We start from the raw sequence: 16,631 nt of genomic DNA, 5'->3' as shown, positions 1-16,631 counted from the left end.
CTAATAAAGATAGTTTTTTTTTGTTTGTTTGTTTCGTTTTTTTTTTTGAGACAGGGTTTCACTCTGTCACCCAGGCTAGAGTGCAGTGGTGAGAACACAACTCACTGCACCCCTACCACCCTGGCTCAAGCGATTCTCCCACCTCAGCCCCACTACCCTGGCTCGAGCAATTCTCCCACCTCCACTTCCCAGGTAGCTGGGACCACAGGCGTTCACCACCACACCCACCTAATTTTATAATTATTGTAGAGATAAAGTCTTGCTACTTTGCCCAGGCTGAACTCAAATTCCTAGGCTCAAGGGATCCTCCTCCTTTGGCCTCCCAAAGTGCTGGGATCACAGGCATGAGCCACAAAGTCTGTCCAAAGATGAGATTTTGATTTTCATTCTGTTGTCTGATTTGTTTTACTTCTCAAGTGGCTTAAGAACATGGTCAGGCATAAGAGTAGTGATATATGGCTTCATAAAACCCCCAACATAGTATCAGTTACAATCAGGTACTACAAATGACTGAATTTTTATAATTAATGTAATTTAAATGAAGGAAATGTATTCAAGAAAAACAAAAACAAGAGGACATGTTTTCTTTTCCCTCATTGGTTAATATTTTTGGTGAATAGTAATTATAGAGTTAATACATGTTCATTATAGAACTTTTATAAAATACAGGTAATTATAAAATAAGCCATAACTCTGGAGAAAATAATTTGAAAGTATCACTTAAAATCTCTCTAGAATTTTTTTACATACACACATACACACTTATCTTTCTATCATTAATTATATCTTTATTAATATAGTTGTTCATAATATCAAACTATGCTACAATTTTATATTCTACCTTTTAATTTAATATTATAATTATTTTGTACCATTGTTTTCTTTCAAAATATGACTTGCAATATCTGTATAGTATTCCCTTTCATAGGTAAACCATACTTTACTTAAATATTCCAGTTATTTGGAAAATGTACATGCTTTTAAAATTAAATATGCTTAATTGAATATGTGTGTGCATATAGCTTCATAAATTATAACCCTAATACAGACTCCTATATTTGAAATTATAGAGACAAGGGAACTATTTCTAAATTGACTTCCAGAGTTTAAAATAATTTATGTAACCACAGGCAGTATTATACAATTTCTTATGTCACTTATGTGATGGATAATATCTCACATAAATAACCAATTAAAATTTTTGGGTATCTTAATCTTGTCTAAATTTTAATTTTTTTAGTTTAATTTTTATTTTAAGTTCAGGGGTACATGTGTAGGTTTATTATATAGGTAATCTTGTATTATGGGGGCTTGTTGTACAGGTTATTTTGTCACCCAGGTATCAAGCCTATTACCCATTAGTTATTTCTCCTGATCCTCTACCTCCTCCCACCCTGCACCCTCTAATGGGCCCCTACTGTGTTCCCTACTGTGTGTCCAAGAGTTCTCATCATTTAGCTCCTACTTACAAGTGAGAATATGTGGTATTTGGTTTTCTGTTCTTGCATTAGTTTGCTAAAGGTGATGGCCTCCAGTCCCATCCATGTTCCCGGAAAGGACATGATCTAATTTTTTTTTTATGGCTGCATAGTATTTCATGGTGTATATGTAGCACATTTTCTTTATCCAGTCTATTATTGATGGGCATTGTGGTTGGTTCCATGTCTTCGCTATTGTAAATAGTGCTGCAATAAACATACATGTGCATGTGTCTTTATAGTAGAATGATTTATATTCCTTTAGGTATATACCCAGTAATGGGATTGCTGGGTCAAACGGTATTTCTGTTTTTAGGTCTTTGAGGAATCGTTACACTGTCTTTTACATAGATTGAACTAATATACACTCCCACCAACATTGAATAAGTGTTCCCTTTTCTCCACAACCTCACCAGCGTCTGTTATTTTTTTACATTTTAGTAATAGCCATTCGGAGTGGTGTTAGATGGTAACGAAACGAGACGTTACTTCACACCAGTTAGAATGGCTGTTATTATGGACACAGGAAGGGGAACATCACACTCCGGGGACTGTTGTGGGGTGGGGGGAGGGGGGAGGGGTAGCATTAGGAGATATACCTAATGCTAAATGATGAGTTAATGGGTGCAGCACACCAATATGGTACATGTATACATATATAACAAACCTGCACGTTGTGCACATGTACCCTAAAACTTAAAGTATAATAATAATAAAATAAAATAAAATAAAACCACTCATTGTGGTTTTGATTTTCATTTCCCTAATGATCAGTGAGACTTTTCTTCATATGATTGTTGGCTGCATGTATGTTTTCTTTTGAAAAGTGTCTGTTCACATCCTTTGCCCACTTTTAAATGCAGTTGTTTGTTTTCATCTTGTAAATATGTTTAAGTTCCTTATAGATGCTGAATATTAGACCTTTGTCAGTTGTATGGTTTGCCAAAAATGTTTTCATTCTCTAGGTTGTTTGTTCACTCTGTTGATAATTTCTTTTGCTGTGCAGAAGCTTGCTAGTTTAATTACATCCCATTTGTCAATTTTTGTGTTTTAATATCTTTTTAAAAATTACTGAGGTTTATTGGCTCCAGTATTAGTTTCCTAGGGCTGCCATTACAAAGTACCAAATACTGTCTCAGTATTTTTGATGTTAGGAATCACAAATAAAGTACTTGGGAGGGCCATACTCTCTCTCTCTCTCTTTCAGCTCTAGGGTAACATCCTTCCTTGCTGCTTCTAGCTTCTGGTGTTTGCCAGCAATACTTCTTCCTTAGCTTATAGATGCATTACTGCAGAAACATGGTTGCTCTCTGCCCTGTGTGTGTGCACATTGTCTTTCCTCTGTGTGTGTCTGTGTCCAAATTTTTCCTTTTTATAATGACACCAGTCATATTGTCTTAGGGCCCATCCTAGCAGTCAAATTTTAGCTCGATTACCACTATAAAAACCCTACTTTCAAATATGGTCACATTCTGAGAGACTGGGGTTAGGACTACATACTTTTTTGGAGGGAGGGAGGAGTGGGACATAACTTTGCCCATAACAACTACCTACTTTTAAAATTATGTTTATATACTTAACTTGTTTTTCCATTGAGAGTTTAATTTTTATAAGTTTATTTTAAAGTGTTTTTTAATATATAAGTTTGGTATATGTTATTATAACATTAATAATAAAAATTAGTAATAGTTTTCACTTTGTTATTTGATATAAACTTAATCTTTTGTTTTTAAACGCCTTAACAAATTAGTCATTTATGTTATTTGGAGGGAAGTGGATGGGGACTCCCTATGTTGACCAGGCTGGGCCCAAGTTCCTGGACTCAGGGGATCCTCCTGCCTCAGTCTCTTGAGTAGCTGGGACTACAGGTATGTGCCACTGTGCCTAACAGGCATTAATTTATGTTGAACTTTTTCTTTTACTTCTACGATATAGAGTGTTTAAAAACCCTTTTCTAACCACCTGAGAGATGAACGATGGTTTTATTCTTTATATTTAATTGTTTGTCCTGTATGGCATTTATTTTGATAAGTTGTGTGGAAAAAGTATTCATCTTCCTCCTTTCCTCCCTCCTACCACCCACTCTCTCTGTCTCTCTCTCTGTCTTTCTTCCTGATTTCAAATAGCTTTTCTAACATTTTTAAAACTTGTCTCTCAGCCTGATACCAGAGGTTACTTCTTGAGAACATGTTTCTCCAGTCATGATTGTGTATACACACACACACACATGCACACACACACAGAGGAGAGCAGTGTTACAGTACTGGAGATTGGGGGATAACCAAAGACAAGACTGAGGGGGAAAGCGTGTAGTGATCATCTCTCAGTTCAAGCCTGAAAGGAATCTATACATTTTTTAACTACTGAAAGCCCCATTTCCCTGGGGCCCACTTCCTCTGCAATGTATGGTCTTTCTGAGGGCTGCCTTTACTTCATGGTTCCTCAGACAGTAAATGATGGGGTTGAGGAGTGGGACAATGACAGTGTAGAGAACAGATACCACTTTGTTGGAATTGTAGGCATACATGAGTTTGGGACAGGCATAGGTGAAAAGGGTCGTGGAATAGAAGAGAATTACGACGGTCAGGTGGGAGGCACAGGTGGAGAATGCCTTTTGGCGGCCCTGAGCAGAAGGGATCCTGAGGATGGTGGCAAGGATAGCAGCGTAGGATGCCACCACAACACAAAAAGGAATAGCAATGACCATGAGGGCCAAGAAGAAGTCCACCAGCTCAGCCTGTGAGGCATCCTCACAGGAGACGTTAAGGAGTGGAGAGATATCACAAAAGTAGTGATTGATCTGAGGCGTGCCACAGTAGTGAAGTTGCGCTATAAAAACCATCTTAATCATGGCAGTCATGAGTCCACAGAACCAGCATCCTCCAGCCAGTGTGCCACAGAGCTGGTTGGTCATGATGACTGGGTAGCGTAGTGGATTACAAATGGCTACATAGCGGTCAAAGGCCATGATAGCAAGAAGGATGTACTCAGTACAGACAAAGGTCACAAAAAAGTAAAGTTGAGTCATGCAGCCATTGAAGGAAATACTCTTGTCATGACTGAGGAAGTCAACAAGCATCTTGGGGCTGATGACTGTGACATACCACATCTCCAGGAAGGAGAGGTGGCTCAAGAAGAAGTACATGGGCTTATGCAGCTGCCCATCACTGTGGATAGCTAAGATGATAAGAAGATTCTCCAGCAGTGTCAGCAGATAGGTTGCCAGGAAAATGGAGAAAAAGAGAAGCTGGAAGGCTGGTCGTGTTGGAAACCCCAGAAGGATGAAATGTGTTGTCACTGTACGATTATCTACTTCCAGAATTATGGTGGTCATGACTGGCTGTGGGCACAGACAAAGTCAGTTCCTTCCATGACACAAGCACTAGTCTATGGTTATTTGTATTGATAGAGCCCACCACCAGCAAATTTATCACAATAGGAGGTTTCTGCTTTTTTATCTTACTGCCTCTTGAATTATGAAGAGAACCAAAGCTTTTGAGAAAAGATGGAATTTAGGGAGCTTATATTTTAACTTGTTTTCAGATTTTCTCAAGAACAGTAACTTGTCCAAGGTCATACAAAATAGAGTTTATAACTTTCTAAATCCCAGTTCTGTGCTTTACCAATATATCACTTTTGGGCACATAAATGGTCTCCAGACCACCCTTTCACTACAGGCAAAACATCCTCATCTGCTGAATATGGAGAAGAGAAAGAAGGCCCAACTACCCATTCTCTAGGGGCAATTTGTGTGACTCTGGAGTGGTTGCATGACCCCACTTATCTGTAAAATGGAGAGAACTTTCTTGCTTGTGTCTAACAATGTGGTTAAGCTTGAATGAAGCAATAGTTGAGCATACCCACAGGATTAACAGCAAAATCAGGTTTGATGCAATTATTCACCAGCTTTTCAGAGAACAAAATTGAATGGATAACATGAAGGGTAATAGTTTCTTCAGTACAATCCATTGTATAAAATGCTTGCTTAGGAGTTTGACAAAAGTGCATTCAAATCCAACTTTTGTCTTTGTATAGCTAAGTGAGAATACCACATAATCTTTTAGAATATTAGTTACTTTATTTCTAAAATGGGGATAATACAATGGGGTTCACATTTTGTGAATATCAAATGGGATTTAGAGTTTAAATTCAGTTCCTATGATATTTGCTGTTACCTTTCCAGGCTACTTTACTTATCCCACATACATAGCTCCTCCTCCTTTTAAAACAACACACACTCCACCCCACACAAAGCTTCCCCCACCCCAACTTCAACCCCTGCCGAAAACAGCAAAAAACTGGTGCAAACAGCAGCCATTGTTAATGAAAAAAGGGAGAGGACTGTGGGACCTTTCCAAGGGTAATAAATTTAAAAACCGTAATCTGTTGGGAGTAATATCAGAGAAAACAAGCAAGAATTCTATTAGTGACTCTTCTGCATTTCTGTTCATTAATTTAGCAAAATGTGTGACCTCTTTTTGTGTTAGGCTGATAATCATTCCCAAACCTATTAATACTAAACACCTTCCCATTTCAAGTCTTGCTCTGTGTCCTATTGCTTCAATTCTCTTTTCTGCTCTTCTCCAGAGCCACAGTCACTCTTGATCCCCATTTCTCAACAGCTCTATTTTATGGCATAAATATGTAGGACAACTAGGGGAGGGTTTTTTTTTCTAAGGAATGATCATGAGGTTGCAGAGCCAGAAAACTACTGCCCATACTATCCATTTCCTCTTCCCACTTAGATTTCAGCTTTAGATTCCTGAAAGAAAGGCAGAATAGACAGGCAGGATTATTCCTTCTGAGAGAGGGAAATGGACACAGATAACCCAGAAAAGGCAAAGAATATATAATAGTGTAAATGCAAATAATTTTCTTTTCTGTTGGAATACAGTTCCTGAGAAACACACACACAAACACACACACAGTCAACACAAAACTTGTCCTTGCTCACTGCAGCTTGGTATTCACTAGGCAGTGTGAGAGTGGGACTTACAAGCAAGGTAAGTTTTATGAATCCTCCTTATCTTTTTCTTCATCCTGATTTAAAAAAATATCTTTGAGTCCAAAAATTCAAACCAACTTAAAATCTATTTGTGAAGAGTGTAGGCCAGTCTCCATCTTGCTCTCTCTTACTACATCACCACCATTTTCAATGAATTGATGAAATGAACATGTTTCTAGCTATTGAGGGTAGTATTACTGTTTGGGAGGCACTTTCTTGGTCCATAGTAATAGGATACTAGTCTCCAGAGCCATGTCCTTGGGCTTAATCTTTGTGTCTATTTTTTAAAAATATTCTGGAAAACTACAGGCAAGACATTATACCCTAATGTCCTCTTTTCTTGGAATCACCCACAGTGTCCTGTAGAAGATGCCTAGCCTAAAAAGCATAGTTAGAATAATTCTACTAAATAATGTAACATATTCTCCATTCCTTGGCAATAGATATTGTCATTCTCGGGTAGCTGCTTCAGACATGAAGCTGGAAATAAAAACATCTAATTTAATTTTAAGAATAAGAATAACTAAATAAATTGGGGGATATTTTCACAGAACTATGCATTCATTCATTCTTCCTCTAATTCCAGCAGAGTCCAGATGAAGCTCCACAAAGTAAAAATACAAGGAAATAAAAAGGAAAGGGAGTATACAGTATATATAAAGAACATCTGATTAAGCAGCTTTATCATTTGAGCATGGAATTTAGCTTTGAGGTCCCTAGCAGTCAAGCAGAAGAGGAAAACAATTCAAAGCACAATATGCTGACATTCAAGTTTCAAAATTATTCACACATATGTATATATAGAATTATATTTTGATAAGTGTGAAAGTTAATGTATAAAGAGGTAGAGTGCTTTATCAAAAGGCACATGCATTGTGGATATAGTAAGGGGTCTAGATTCCTAATTTCTAGGGCTAGATTGTCTGAGTCACATCCTAGTGCCTTCTCAGACTGTTTAGACAGTCCATTGGGCAGGCTTGTGAGGAAGAGAGCAAGGCTCACATAGTTAACAGCCTTCCCTCCAGTGGAAGTTTTATAGCAACTGGATTCTGAGGAGGCTACGCTGAATATATGGAATCATCTTTACTGCCAGATGATAACTCACATTTGTGTGTGTGAAAGACATTCATATCATTCTATCTGATGTTCACCATCATGGAGTTAGCACCAATGTCACAGTGCTGACTTGACCCAAAGATATTAAATGTCTAGCTGAATGGTACGCAGCTAAATTGCTTAATGGCAGAATTGAAATTAAACAGCAAATTTATTTTTTATAATCCACTGATTTTTGTGTATGAGTATGTAGAGGATGATCTATGAATTGGGTGAGGCTTTTTTTTCTTCTGAGAATTAAATTGTACCTTTAAAAATAGTTTGAATGGCACTCTATGCAAGGAATGAAAATTTAAGGAGAATCAAAGGGCCAGGCTGAGAGCCAAGAGTCAGTTGAAGGTTCCGGTACTCTGAATCTCAAACATATTACCTAGCAGCAGGTTAAACCATCTCACTTTTTCTTGTAGCCAACTCTCAGTCATGCATTGTGGACTTGTCTCATGAAATAACAGCATTTTAAAATCAGCGGTATTTTAATTCAAACTTCTTTTTTTTCCTCAGATAAGGAAATCCCAGAGTGATTTAAGTGATTTTCTCTAGTTTAAACAACTATATAGTGGCAGAGTAGCAATTTATTAATGATTACATTTTAGTCCCTGTCAAGCTTTAATCCCCAATTGTCTTATACAATTCATTCAATTTAATTCCTTCTGTGGCTCGCTGTTATCTCACACACTTCATTCAAATTAATTACTTATCTGACCCAATTCTCAAGAAGGACAAATCATCTTAAGTTTTAGCCTGATTTAAATAGAATCATAAAAGTTAGTGCGAGTCTTACAACTATGATTTTCTCAAAAAATATATATATTTTAGCTTTCACGATTGCTTGTCCATTGTATTGATTACACACACACACACACACACACAAACACATTGCTAAGCAAGTAGAATGAGATCCTTCAGCTCTAGAAACACAGGATTGTAGGACTGCAAAGAACCTGAGAGGTAATATGATTTAGCTCCCTACCACATTTGTGAATCACCAATGTATAGACACAAGTATTCACCCAGACTTTGCCTGATTTTTTCCAGGAATGGAAATCCAGTATCTATAAAACTAGCCGCACTTTAAATAAGAGAAACTTTTGATTTGGGAGATGGAACCCTTTCTTTTCTGAAACCCAATGCACCCACATTCAGGGGTCCTGGTTCTGTTTCTGAAAGTAAGTCTCATCACGTTCTCAAAGGATAGACTTCACTGTCTGAAAATAGCTGTAAGGTCCATTAAACCTCCAATTGTCCCCCTCATCACCCCCATTACCCCTGTCTCATAATGTCTTTCCTTTTTTAGATTAAGCCACTCAATTTCCATATATATATATGTATATATATATGTGTGTGTGTGTATATATATATGTAGCCAGTTTATCGGTTCCCTAAAGTTTGTGATCATCCTCTTTGGATGATTCCAGCTTAACTGGGACATTTAATGGGGACAAATATCATCAGGCTATGGAAAATACAATTGGTATTTAAGGCTTAGTTTCACTCTGGAATCAGAGGATAAGAATATCTTCTTTTTCCCCTTGAGTCTTCCACCAGAGAGGACCAAGAGGCTCTCTTTCTGATTTCCCAGGGAGGGTGGATATGACCTTTCCCACAGCTAGTGGGCAATGAGCCCAGGATAATAATGGGTCTAGGAAATGACCTACTCTGTTGTTTGTGGGAAAATGAGGTATAGGGAAGAAAATGTATATGGTCAAATTGCTCCTGGTAATGGAGGCATTTTAAAAATTGCCATACAAGCTCTGTGGGGATTGGTTTGGCCAAACTGAGGGTCTCAGAAGTCTTCAAAAATGGAACATAGGTAGTGAAAGAAGTAACAAAGCAATCACTTGTGCTCAGTCTAGTCTTCTACTAATTCCTGCAGGGAGGTGAGAAAAAAAAGTGTAGGTTAGCCAGAGGTGGACATTGAGGGTCTTGGACCCTCAATAGGCATTTTCTAAAGGGTAGGGACACATTCTTACTCCTTCAAATCAGTTTTAAAGGGATACAATTCTAATCCAGCTCCTTTTTCCTAGGCCCTTTCAGGAACAAATATGCTTCAGGGTGATATGTGTAACAGCTCCTAGGTTTGTGGTAGGACAGAATGCCTTGCTGCTATGTAGTAAGCCCCTCTGCACCTCTCCGTTTCTACTGTCAGTTGGCTTTGAAGACTTTAGTGAAAAAATATCTATTTCATATCCCTGATCCTCTATACTGTATAACTTTCCAAAACCATGACTTGTATTTTGAAATAATTTAATTTCCAACTAGGTCCTTTGGGAAAAGTGGCTTAATTTCCATGGGTCTCATTTGAGTACGATTAATCTTTGCAGTTTATTTCAGGATTTCAAGTTGAAAATAAATGTGGTCACATAATGTGATGCATTTTTTTGCTCTATGGGAATTTTTCTTGCTCTATGGCACTATCACTAGAAGTGAAATTCTAGTGTTCTATAGCACTGTAGGATGACTGTAGTTAACAATATTATGATACATAGTTTCAAATAGCTAGATATTTGAAGGAGGATACTGAATGTTCCCAACACTAAGCAATTGTCAGTGTTTGAGGTGATGAATATGCTAATTACTCTGATCTGATCATGGTTCATTATATGGATCAAAATATCACTATATACCCCACAAATACGTACAATTTTATATATATACATATTAATTAAAAATAAAAGAAAAAAAGTAGCAGGAATAATATTATAAGCCATCCGATCCTCCAGACATCATTTTGTTTGTCAGTCCCTGCTCTTATTTAACATAAAACACACATGCTTACTCACATACCTATGTTCTACCCACCACTTCTCGCATACATGTATTCATTCATCTACACTGGTCCATTCATTTCATCCCCTATTCCGTTTTCTCTTTTTTTGTCCCTTATGTCAGAGTAGATTTGGAATCTGTGCTTTGAAAGGCAGAGTTGGGCAGATGCATTAATTTGAGGCATCTTCAGAACAGATCTTTGGGAAATTTTCATACTCAGGCTTATTTCACCTGGAGTAAGTTATCACAGTAGAGTCTTAAAATGACATGAGAATCCATATTACACTACATTTCTGAATCGTTAACATATTTCATATGGCTAGCTATACATAGATGCTGAAAAAAATCTTTGTTGAACTGGAACTAATCTATATATATACTAAATTCCTCTCCATCTGTAACTTGTTGTATCACTACCCATTATAGGCTTAAAGATGACAAACCATCTTTAAAAATCAATAAAATAAAATTTTGGATGAATCAGTAATTTACATATAACTTATCTTCAATTATTCCCTACTTTCCTTCATAAAAATAAATAATTAAAAGACGGCTAAATTCCCCTTTGGAAATATCTGAGTCTTTTTTTCAACTCACCATTTTCTCAGGAATATAACCCTTTTCCCACCTAGCTTTATCAAAGATGGCCAGCTTGCACTGAGAAAAGAGAAGAAATCATGTAGACCAAGAGAAGAACAATGTACATAAGCCTAGAGAGTTCCTGGGCAAGTCTGATTCTGTCTCTGCTTGAAGAAGGCACAGAATGGAGCTATTTGTGCTTCTGCCTGCTTTCAAGCTACTGGAGGAGACAAACCAACTCCCTTCTATTCACAAGGGACCTCCCAAGAGGCACAGCCTTCAGGAACATATTTGGCCTTTCCAGGGCTCAAGGGGATCTGGGAGGATATTAAGGAAGAGCTAGCAAGCTAAGTGGAGTCTCCAGGCACAAAAGAGACCTTAGACTGGCTGGAAGTACACTGCCTGTCCTCCCCAACGAGACTTGGGAAGAGGAAGGTGGCGAGGGGAAATGTGTGTGCGTGTTTGTGTGTGTGTCCTCTTTCTGAGGAACAATCTCACAAATAAGGTCTTCCAGAAAAAGACAGTGCTATAACCCAAGTAATTCAGAAAATAAAAATGATAAGTACACTTCCTTATTCGGGAACCCAAGTGTATGAGCACATGCACATTTGCAAACTCCAAACACACTCAGATATTGTGCTTATAAGTATACACAAAAGTAACTGTAATGCATCAGTAACTCAGTAGATGTGAATGATGAATACACTGCATTCAGATGATATCTGTATTTTTTTTAAAAAGTAGAACATGCTATGTATTTACTCTTTTTTTTTTTGAGACGGTATCTCACTCTGTCACCCAGGCTGGAGTGCAGTGGCGCGATCTCAGCTCACTGCAAGCTCTGCCTCCCAGGTTCATGCCATTCTCCTGCCTCAGCCTCCCAAGTAGCTGGGACTACAGGCACCCGCCACCATACCTGGTTAATTTTTTTTGTATTTTCAGTAGAGACAGGGTTTCACTGTGTTAGCCAGGAGGGTCTCGATCTCTTGACCTTGTGATCTGCCTGCCTCGGCCTCCCAAAGTGCCAGGATTACAGGTGTGAGCCACCACGCCCGGCCTGTATTTACTCTTATTGTCTACAACTAGTATACATTCAGAAGCATACAGATACTCAGAGAACGTAAATGACAATAAGATTATATGGAAAATAAACTGGCATGGAAAAGGACAGTTATCTCTTTAGGTGTATATGTTGTTTCCTGGGTTTGGATACCTGCACATCCAGGATAATTAGCTTTAGAACCACAGACCCAGGACTATAGTAGAAAGTGAGCAGGCTCTGTTGGGTTTTGATATGCACTACTATGAAGGATATTGATCACTGTAGGAGACTGTGCTTTTCTGGAGTTGGGAAAGATGAGAACTAGCCAAAAAAGAATAACAACTCCCAATAAAAAATTAAGTTCTTTATTTTAAAATAACAGAATTCCCCTAAGGAAAATAACAAAACCTGTCAGATTCCAAACAGCCTAGTTCATATTTTTAGGAGTAACCACTCTTTACTCCTCACCATTTTTCAATTTGATAAAAAATTTAAAAAGGAAAGTTTTTCGGAAAGTTTTTCCCATAGAAAACTGGAATAACACTTCATTTATTTCCAGGCAGTCTCTTAGCTCATTACTGGTTCTGTGGTGATATTCTGTGTTACCATTCTATAGGAACCTGACCATTCATTCAATAAATATGTATTGAGTATCTTCTAAGTGTCAGGAGCCATTCTGGTCACATGTCACTACTCTTTTCAAATAGTTTTACTGTAATAGTTTTACTCAGCCCTTAGGAATTTGATGATAGACTTCAAGAACCAGAACCTCTTCTGATAACAGAGGAGTTTCAGACTGAGTGGTATTAAACCTGTGTCCTATTTCCTATTACCTAAAGTTCAGTAAGTAGGAAACATAGGTTTAATACCACTCAGTTTTAATTCCATTCTCTTGAAATAAGGAAAACATGATACAGATAATTAAAAATTGATGCGAAACGTAAAAGAAAGAGGACATGGCTTTCAAGTCAGCAAAACATGGATTTGTATTGCTCTTTGTCAGCTCTCGGATGTAAGTAAGTTCTCAAACCTCTGGAAGTATTACATTCTTCATCTTTAAAAGGTGATACATCAAACCAAAGGTTAATCTTGAGTACCAGCTCCGAGTAAAGACTCTGCAGCTAGAGTGCCATGGTTCAAATCCTGGCTCATCCATGTCCTATTACATGACCTTGGGCAAATTATTTTGTCTCTCAGTTTTTTTTTTTTTAAATTGGAAAAATAAAACAATAAGAGTACTTATCTCTTGGAATTATTGTGATGATGGTATGGGTTATATATGTAAGCTGTTTAGAATAACACTTGCCATGCAAATACATGTTTTTATGTGTGAGTATTTGTATTATGTCAAGCAAATAGAAGGTGTTCAGAAAAATTAATTTAATTTCCAATTTCCTTTATAAGTTACTTGCACATGAGCATAAGAATTTTTGCCATTTTTGAAATTTTTAATATATTTGAAAGAAACAATGAATGAAGCTGTTTCTGACTAAGTGACTCATGAGTTAACTGGCTTCTTCATCAAGAGATCATCTCATTTTTCCAGTTTTCATGTGAAGTAGAGACAGAACCTACTGTATGCTACTTCTTAAATAAGTTCTGTTAACTTAATTTGTAAAATTTGATGAAATATAGAATGATTGAGACTCTTAAAAATTATTTAAAAATTACTGGACTAAGGATTCTCAAGGAGAGAGACTTCTCCCAAGTCATTGCTTTTCACTACAATGTCTGGTACATAGTAGGCACCTAAAATATCTGCTCAATGAGGAAATGAGCTGAGTCCCATTCTATTTAAATGAATAAAAATGTGTAACTTTAGTGGAGAGGAAAATAAGGAATCGTAGAAGCTCCTGGCTGATTAAGTACTATTGTGAGGAGATTTGTAGAAAAAAATATGATTACTATCTTAGATCTTTTAAAAAAACTTCCTAACTAGTATTGTGAACTGAGGAATGAATACAAAGAAAACATGGTCTTTTCTTGGTTTATAATCATTTCTCAACACAAAAATATGTAGTTAGAACTATGAGTGCTTAAAATGAAAAAAATAATCTGTTTGTTATTATTTTCTGTCAAGAAATCATTTTAAAAGTTAATATTAAAAAACAATAGATAGACTACATCTACGAGTAGAGTGACAAAAAGCACATGCTTATATATTGTAAGAAGTTTGGCTCTGAGGAAATATTCAGAATGATTATGCATTTATCTTTGATGAGAAGAAAGAGGGTAATTTTTAAATGAGTAAGTTAAAATTTACTAGGGACCTATTTTTCTTTTGTGTTAGTATTTGGTAATTCTTTCTGAAAATTGTAAAGTTTCTATATTCTCTCTAAAGTCACAAAAATTTAGAAGCAGATAATCATGTCTTGTGTCTTCTATAAAGTGTCTTGTAAATAAAAAACACAAAATTTTTATTTTCTTTTTAAATTCAAGTACATTTTAGTCAATTGGATGAATAGTGCTGCTATTTTAAAAAAGATTAATTTCATTCAAAAAATCATGATACCGCGTTTTCCGCAATGTGTTTATTTCACATTGCATGCCTGTGTCAAAACAGCTCATGTGTCCCATAAATATATACAACTACTACGCACTCAATTTTTTAAAAAACAAATTAGATGGCCAAAAAAAAAAAAATAAATAAATCATGATAAGCTTCACTGCATGCTACTTTACTGTTCCCTCTCTGTTACCTTTATCTGGTGAAAAGCTGGCCGCACTGAGTGCAAATTAAGAATCTTAAAAGAAAACAAAACAAAATCAAGTAAAATAAAATAAAACAAAGCAAGGTGCTTCAAAATAAAATAAAACAGCCTCAGTAGTAGTTACTGGAATTTCAGATATCATGTCTGGAAAAAAATAACCTGATTTTTTCTGGCTAGGCTTTTGAATTGCAACGTTAAGGAGACAGTAACTATAACACCTGATAGAAATGGTTCGTTGTTGTTGCATAGAATAAGAGAAGACAACACTTCAAAATGACTATTTGTTTTCATTTTCACTCATCTTATGGGGCACTAACTTATCGACCTTTTTCACCTTTCCAATTTCTTCAAATGTCGAACAACCATAGAATGGTCGACGTTAAGTTCTTTGGCAACTTCTCATGCAGTTGTAAAAGGATCAGCTTCGATGATTGCTCTCAATTTGTTGTTGTCAACTTCTGATGGCCAGCCACAATGCTCCTCATCTTCAAGGCTCTCATCTCCTTTGGAAAACTTCTTGAACTACTGCTGCACTGTACATTCGTTAGCAGTTCCTGGGCCAAATGCATTGTGACTTGTGAAGAAAAGTGGATTTTATATAACAACTGGTGACAACCAGCTCAGTGGTTGGATGGAGAAGAAGCTCCAAAGCACTTCTCAAAGCCAAATTTGCACCATGAAAAGGTCATGGTCACTGTTTGGTGGTTTGCTGCCGGTCTGATCCACCACAGCTTTCTGAATCCCAGCAAAACCATTACATCTGAGAAGTATGCTCAGCAAACCGATGAGATGCAGCAAAAGCTGCAACACCTTTAGCCGGCATTGGTCAACAGAAAGCCCAATTCTCCACCACAACGTCCAAATGCATGTCACACTACCAATGCTTCAAAAGTTGAATGAATTGGGCTATGAAGCTTTGGCTTATCCACCACATTCACCTGACCTGTCACCAAACAACTATCACTTCTTCAAGCATCTTGACAACTTTTTGCTGGAAAAACACTTCCACAATCAGCAGGATGCAGAAAATGCTTTCCAAGAGTTCATCAAACCCTGAAGCATGGAATAAACAAATATATTTCTCATTGGCAAAAATGTGTTGGTTGTAATGGTTCCTATTTTGGTTAATAAAGATGTGTTTGAGCCTAGTTATAATGGTTTAAAATTCACAGTCCAGAACCACAATTCCTTTTGCACCAACCTAGTTCAATTTTTCAGCCATACTACTAAACACCCATGATTTTTATATATTTCTGCATCTCTAGCCTTAGTGTGTTGAACTTTCCTCCCATATTTATTACCTTATAGATGGCTGCTGGAGTTCCAGCCATCAAATCCAGGTTCAGAAAAGGAAAAGGGGCAGTGCTAGCATGAGCACCAGCCACCTCTTTCTCTCTAAAAGATAACCTCTCCAGCAGAATTCCACTTATGTTTTATTGGGAAAATATTAGATACATAGCCAGTCTTAGTTTCAAGAGAAGCTGAGATATCAACTGTATGGCAGAGATGTAGGTTTACTGCCTGGGTCAGGCATGTTTTCAGCTTCAAAAAATTAGGTTATCCTAGCAATGAAAAATGAGGTCACTTTTGGCCAGGCAACCAAAAAACAACCACTTATTTTCTTAACTGAAACTGAGTTGCAAATAAGAACCATTTGCAAAGCATGTTTTATATTAAAAGCACTGTTGTTGGAGTAAAATAGAATATTTGAAGAAATCTATGAAGTAAGTAGTTAGAAACCCATCAACACCAATTAATGCACTATGGGAAGCTCTCACAGTAGAGGAATAATAAATCCAAAGCACTGTGATCTTCCAATGGGAAAAAATACGACAATGACATCATGAGAGTCATAGAAATAGCATGTTTTAATCATTTTTTAAAGGAGGAACTTCACTGACTCAATCTGATGACATCTTGGCCCAATTTTAGAT

At 37.0% G+C, this 16,631-nt stretch overlaps 1 protein-coding gene across 2 annotated transcripts; it reads right to left on the bottom strand.

The window, feature by feature from the left end:
- Positions 1-1,250: 1,250 nt before the first annotated feature.
- On the bottom strand, positions 1,251-11,102 carry OR6Y1 (olfactory receptor family 6 subfamily Y member 1). Of its 2 annotated transcripts, none has more exons than XM_055374673.2 (2): positions 10,963-11,102; positions 1,251-6,240 (listed from the first exon to the last, which is right to left on the bottom strand). In XM_055374673.2, exon 2 carries the CDS (start codon positions 4,810-4,812, stop codon positions 3,835-3,837), a length of 978 nt encoding a protein of 325 aa, XP_055230648.2. In that variant the 5' UTR covers positions 4,813-6,240; positions 10,963-11,102; the 3' UTR covers positions 1,251-3,834. The 2 variants fall into 2 exon arrangements, with proteins under 2 accessions (XP_055230648.2, XP_055230651.2); XM_055374676.2 differs by having other exon boundaries at positions 1,251-4,818.
- Positions 11,103-16,631: the final 5,529 nt, after the last annotated feature.

The sequence above is a fragment of the Gorilla gorilla genome, chromosome 1 (genome assembly GCF_029281585.2).
Source record: "Gorilla gorilla gorilla isolate KB3781 chromosome 1, NHGRI_mGorGor1-v2.1_pri, whole genome shotgun sequence".
Classification (NCBI taxonomy): Eukaryota; Metazoa; Chordata; class Mammalia; order Primates; family Hominidae; genus Gorilla; species Gorilla gorilla.
This window is presented reverse-complemented; position numbering and strand designations above follow the sequence as displayed.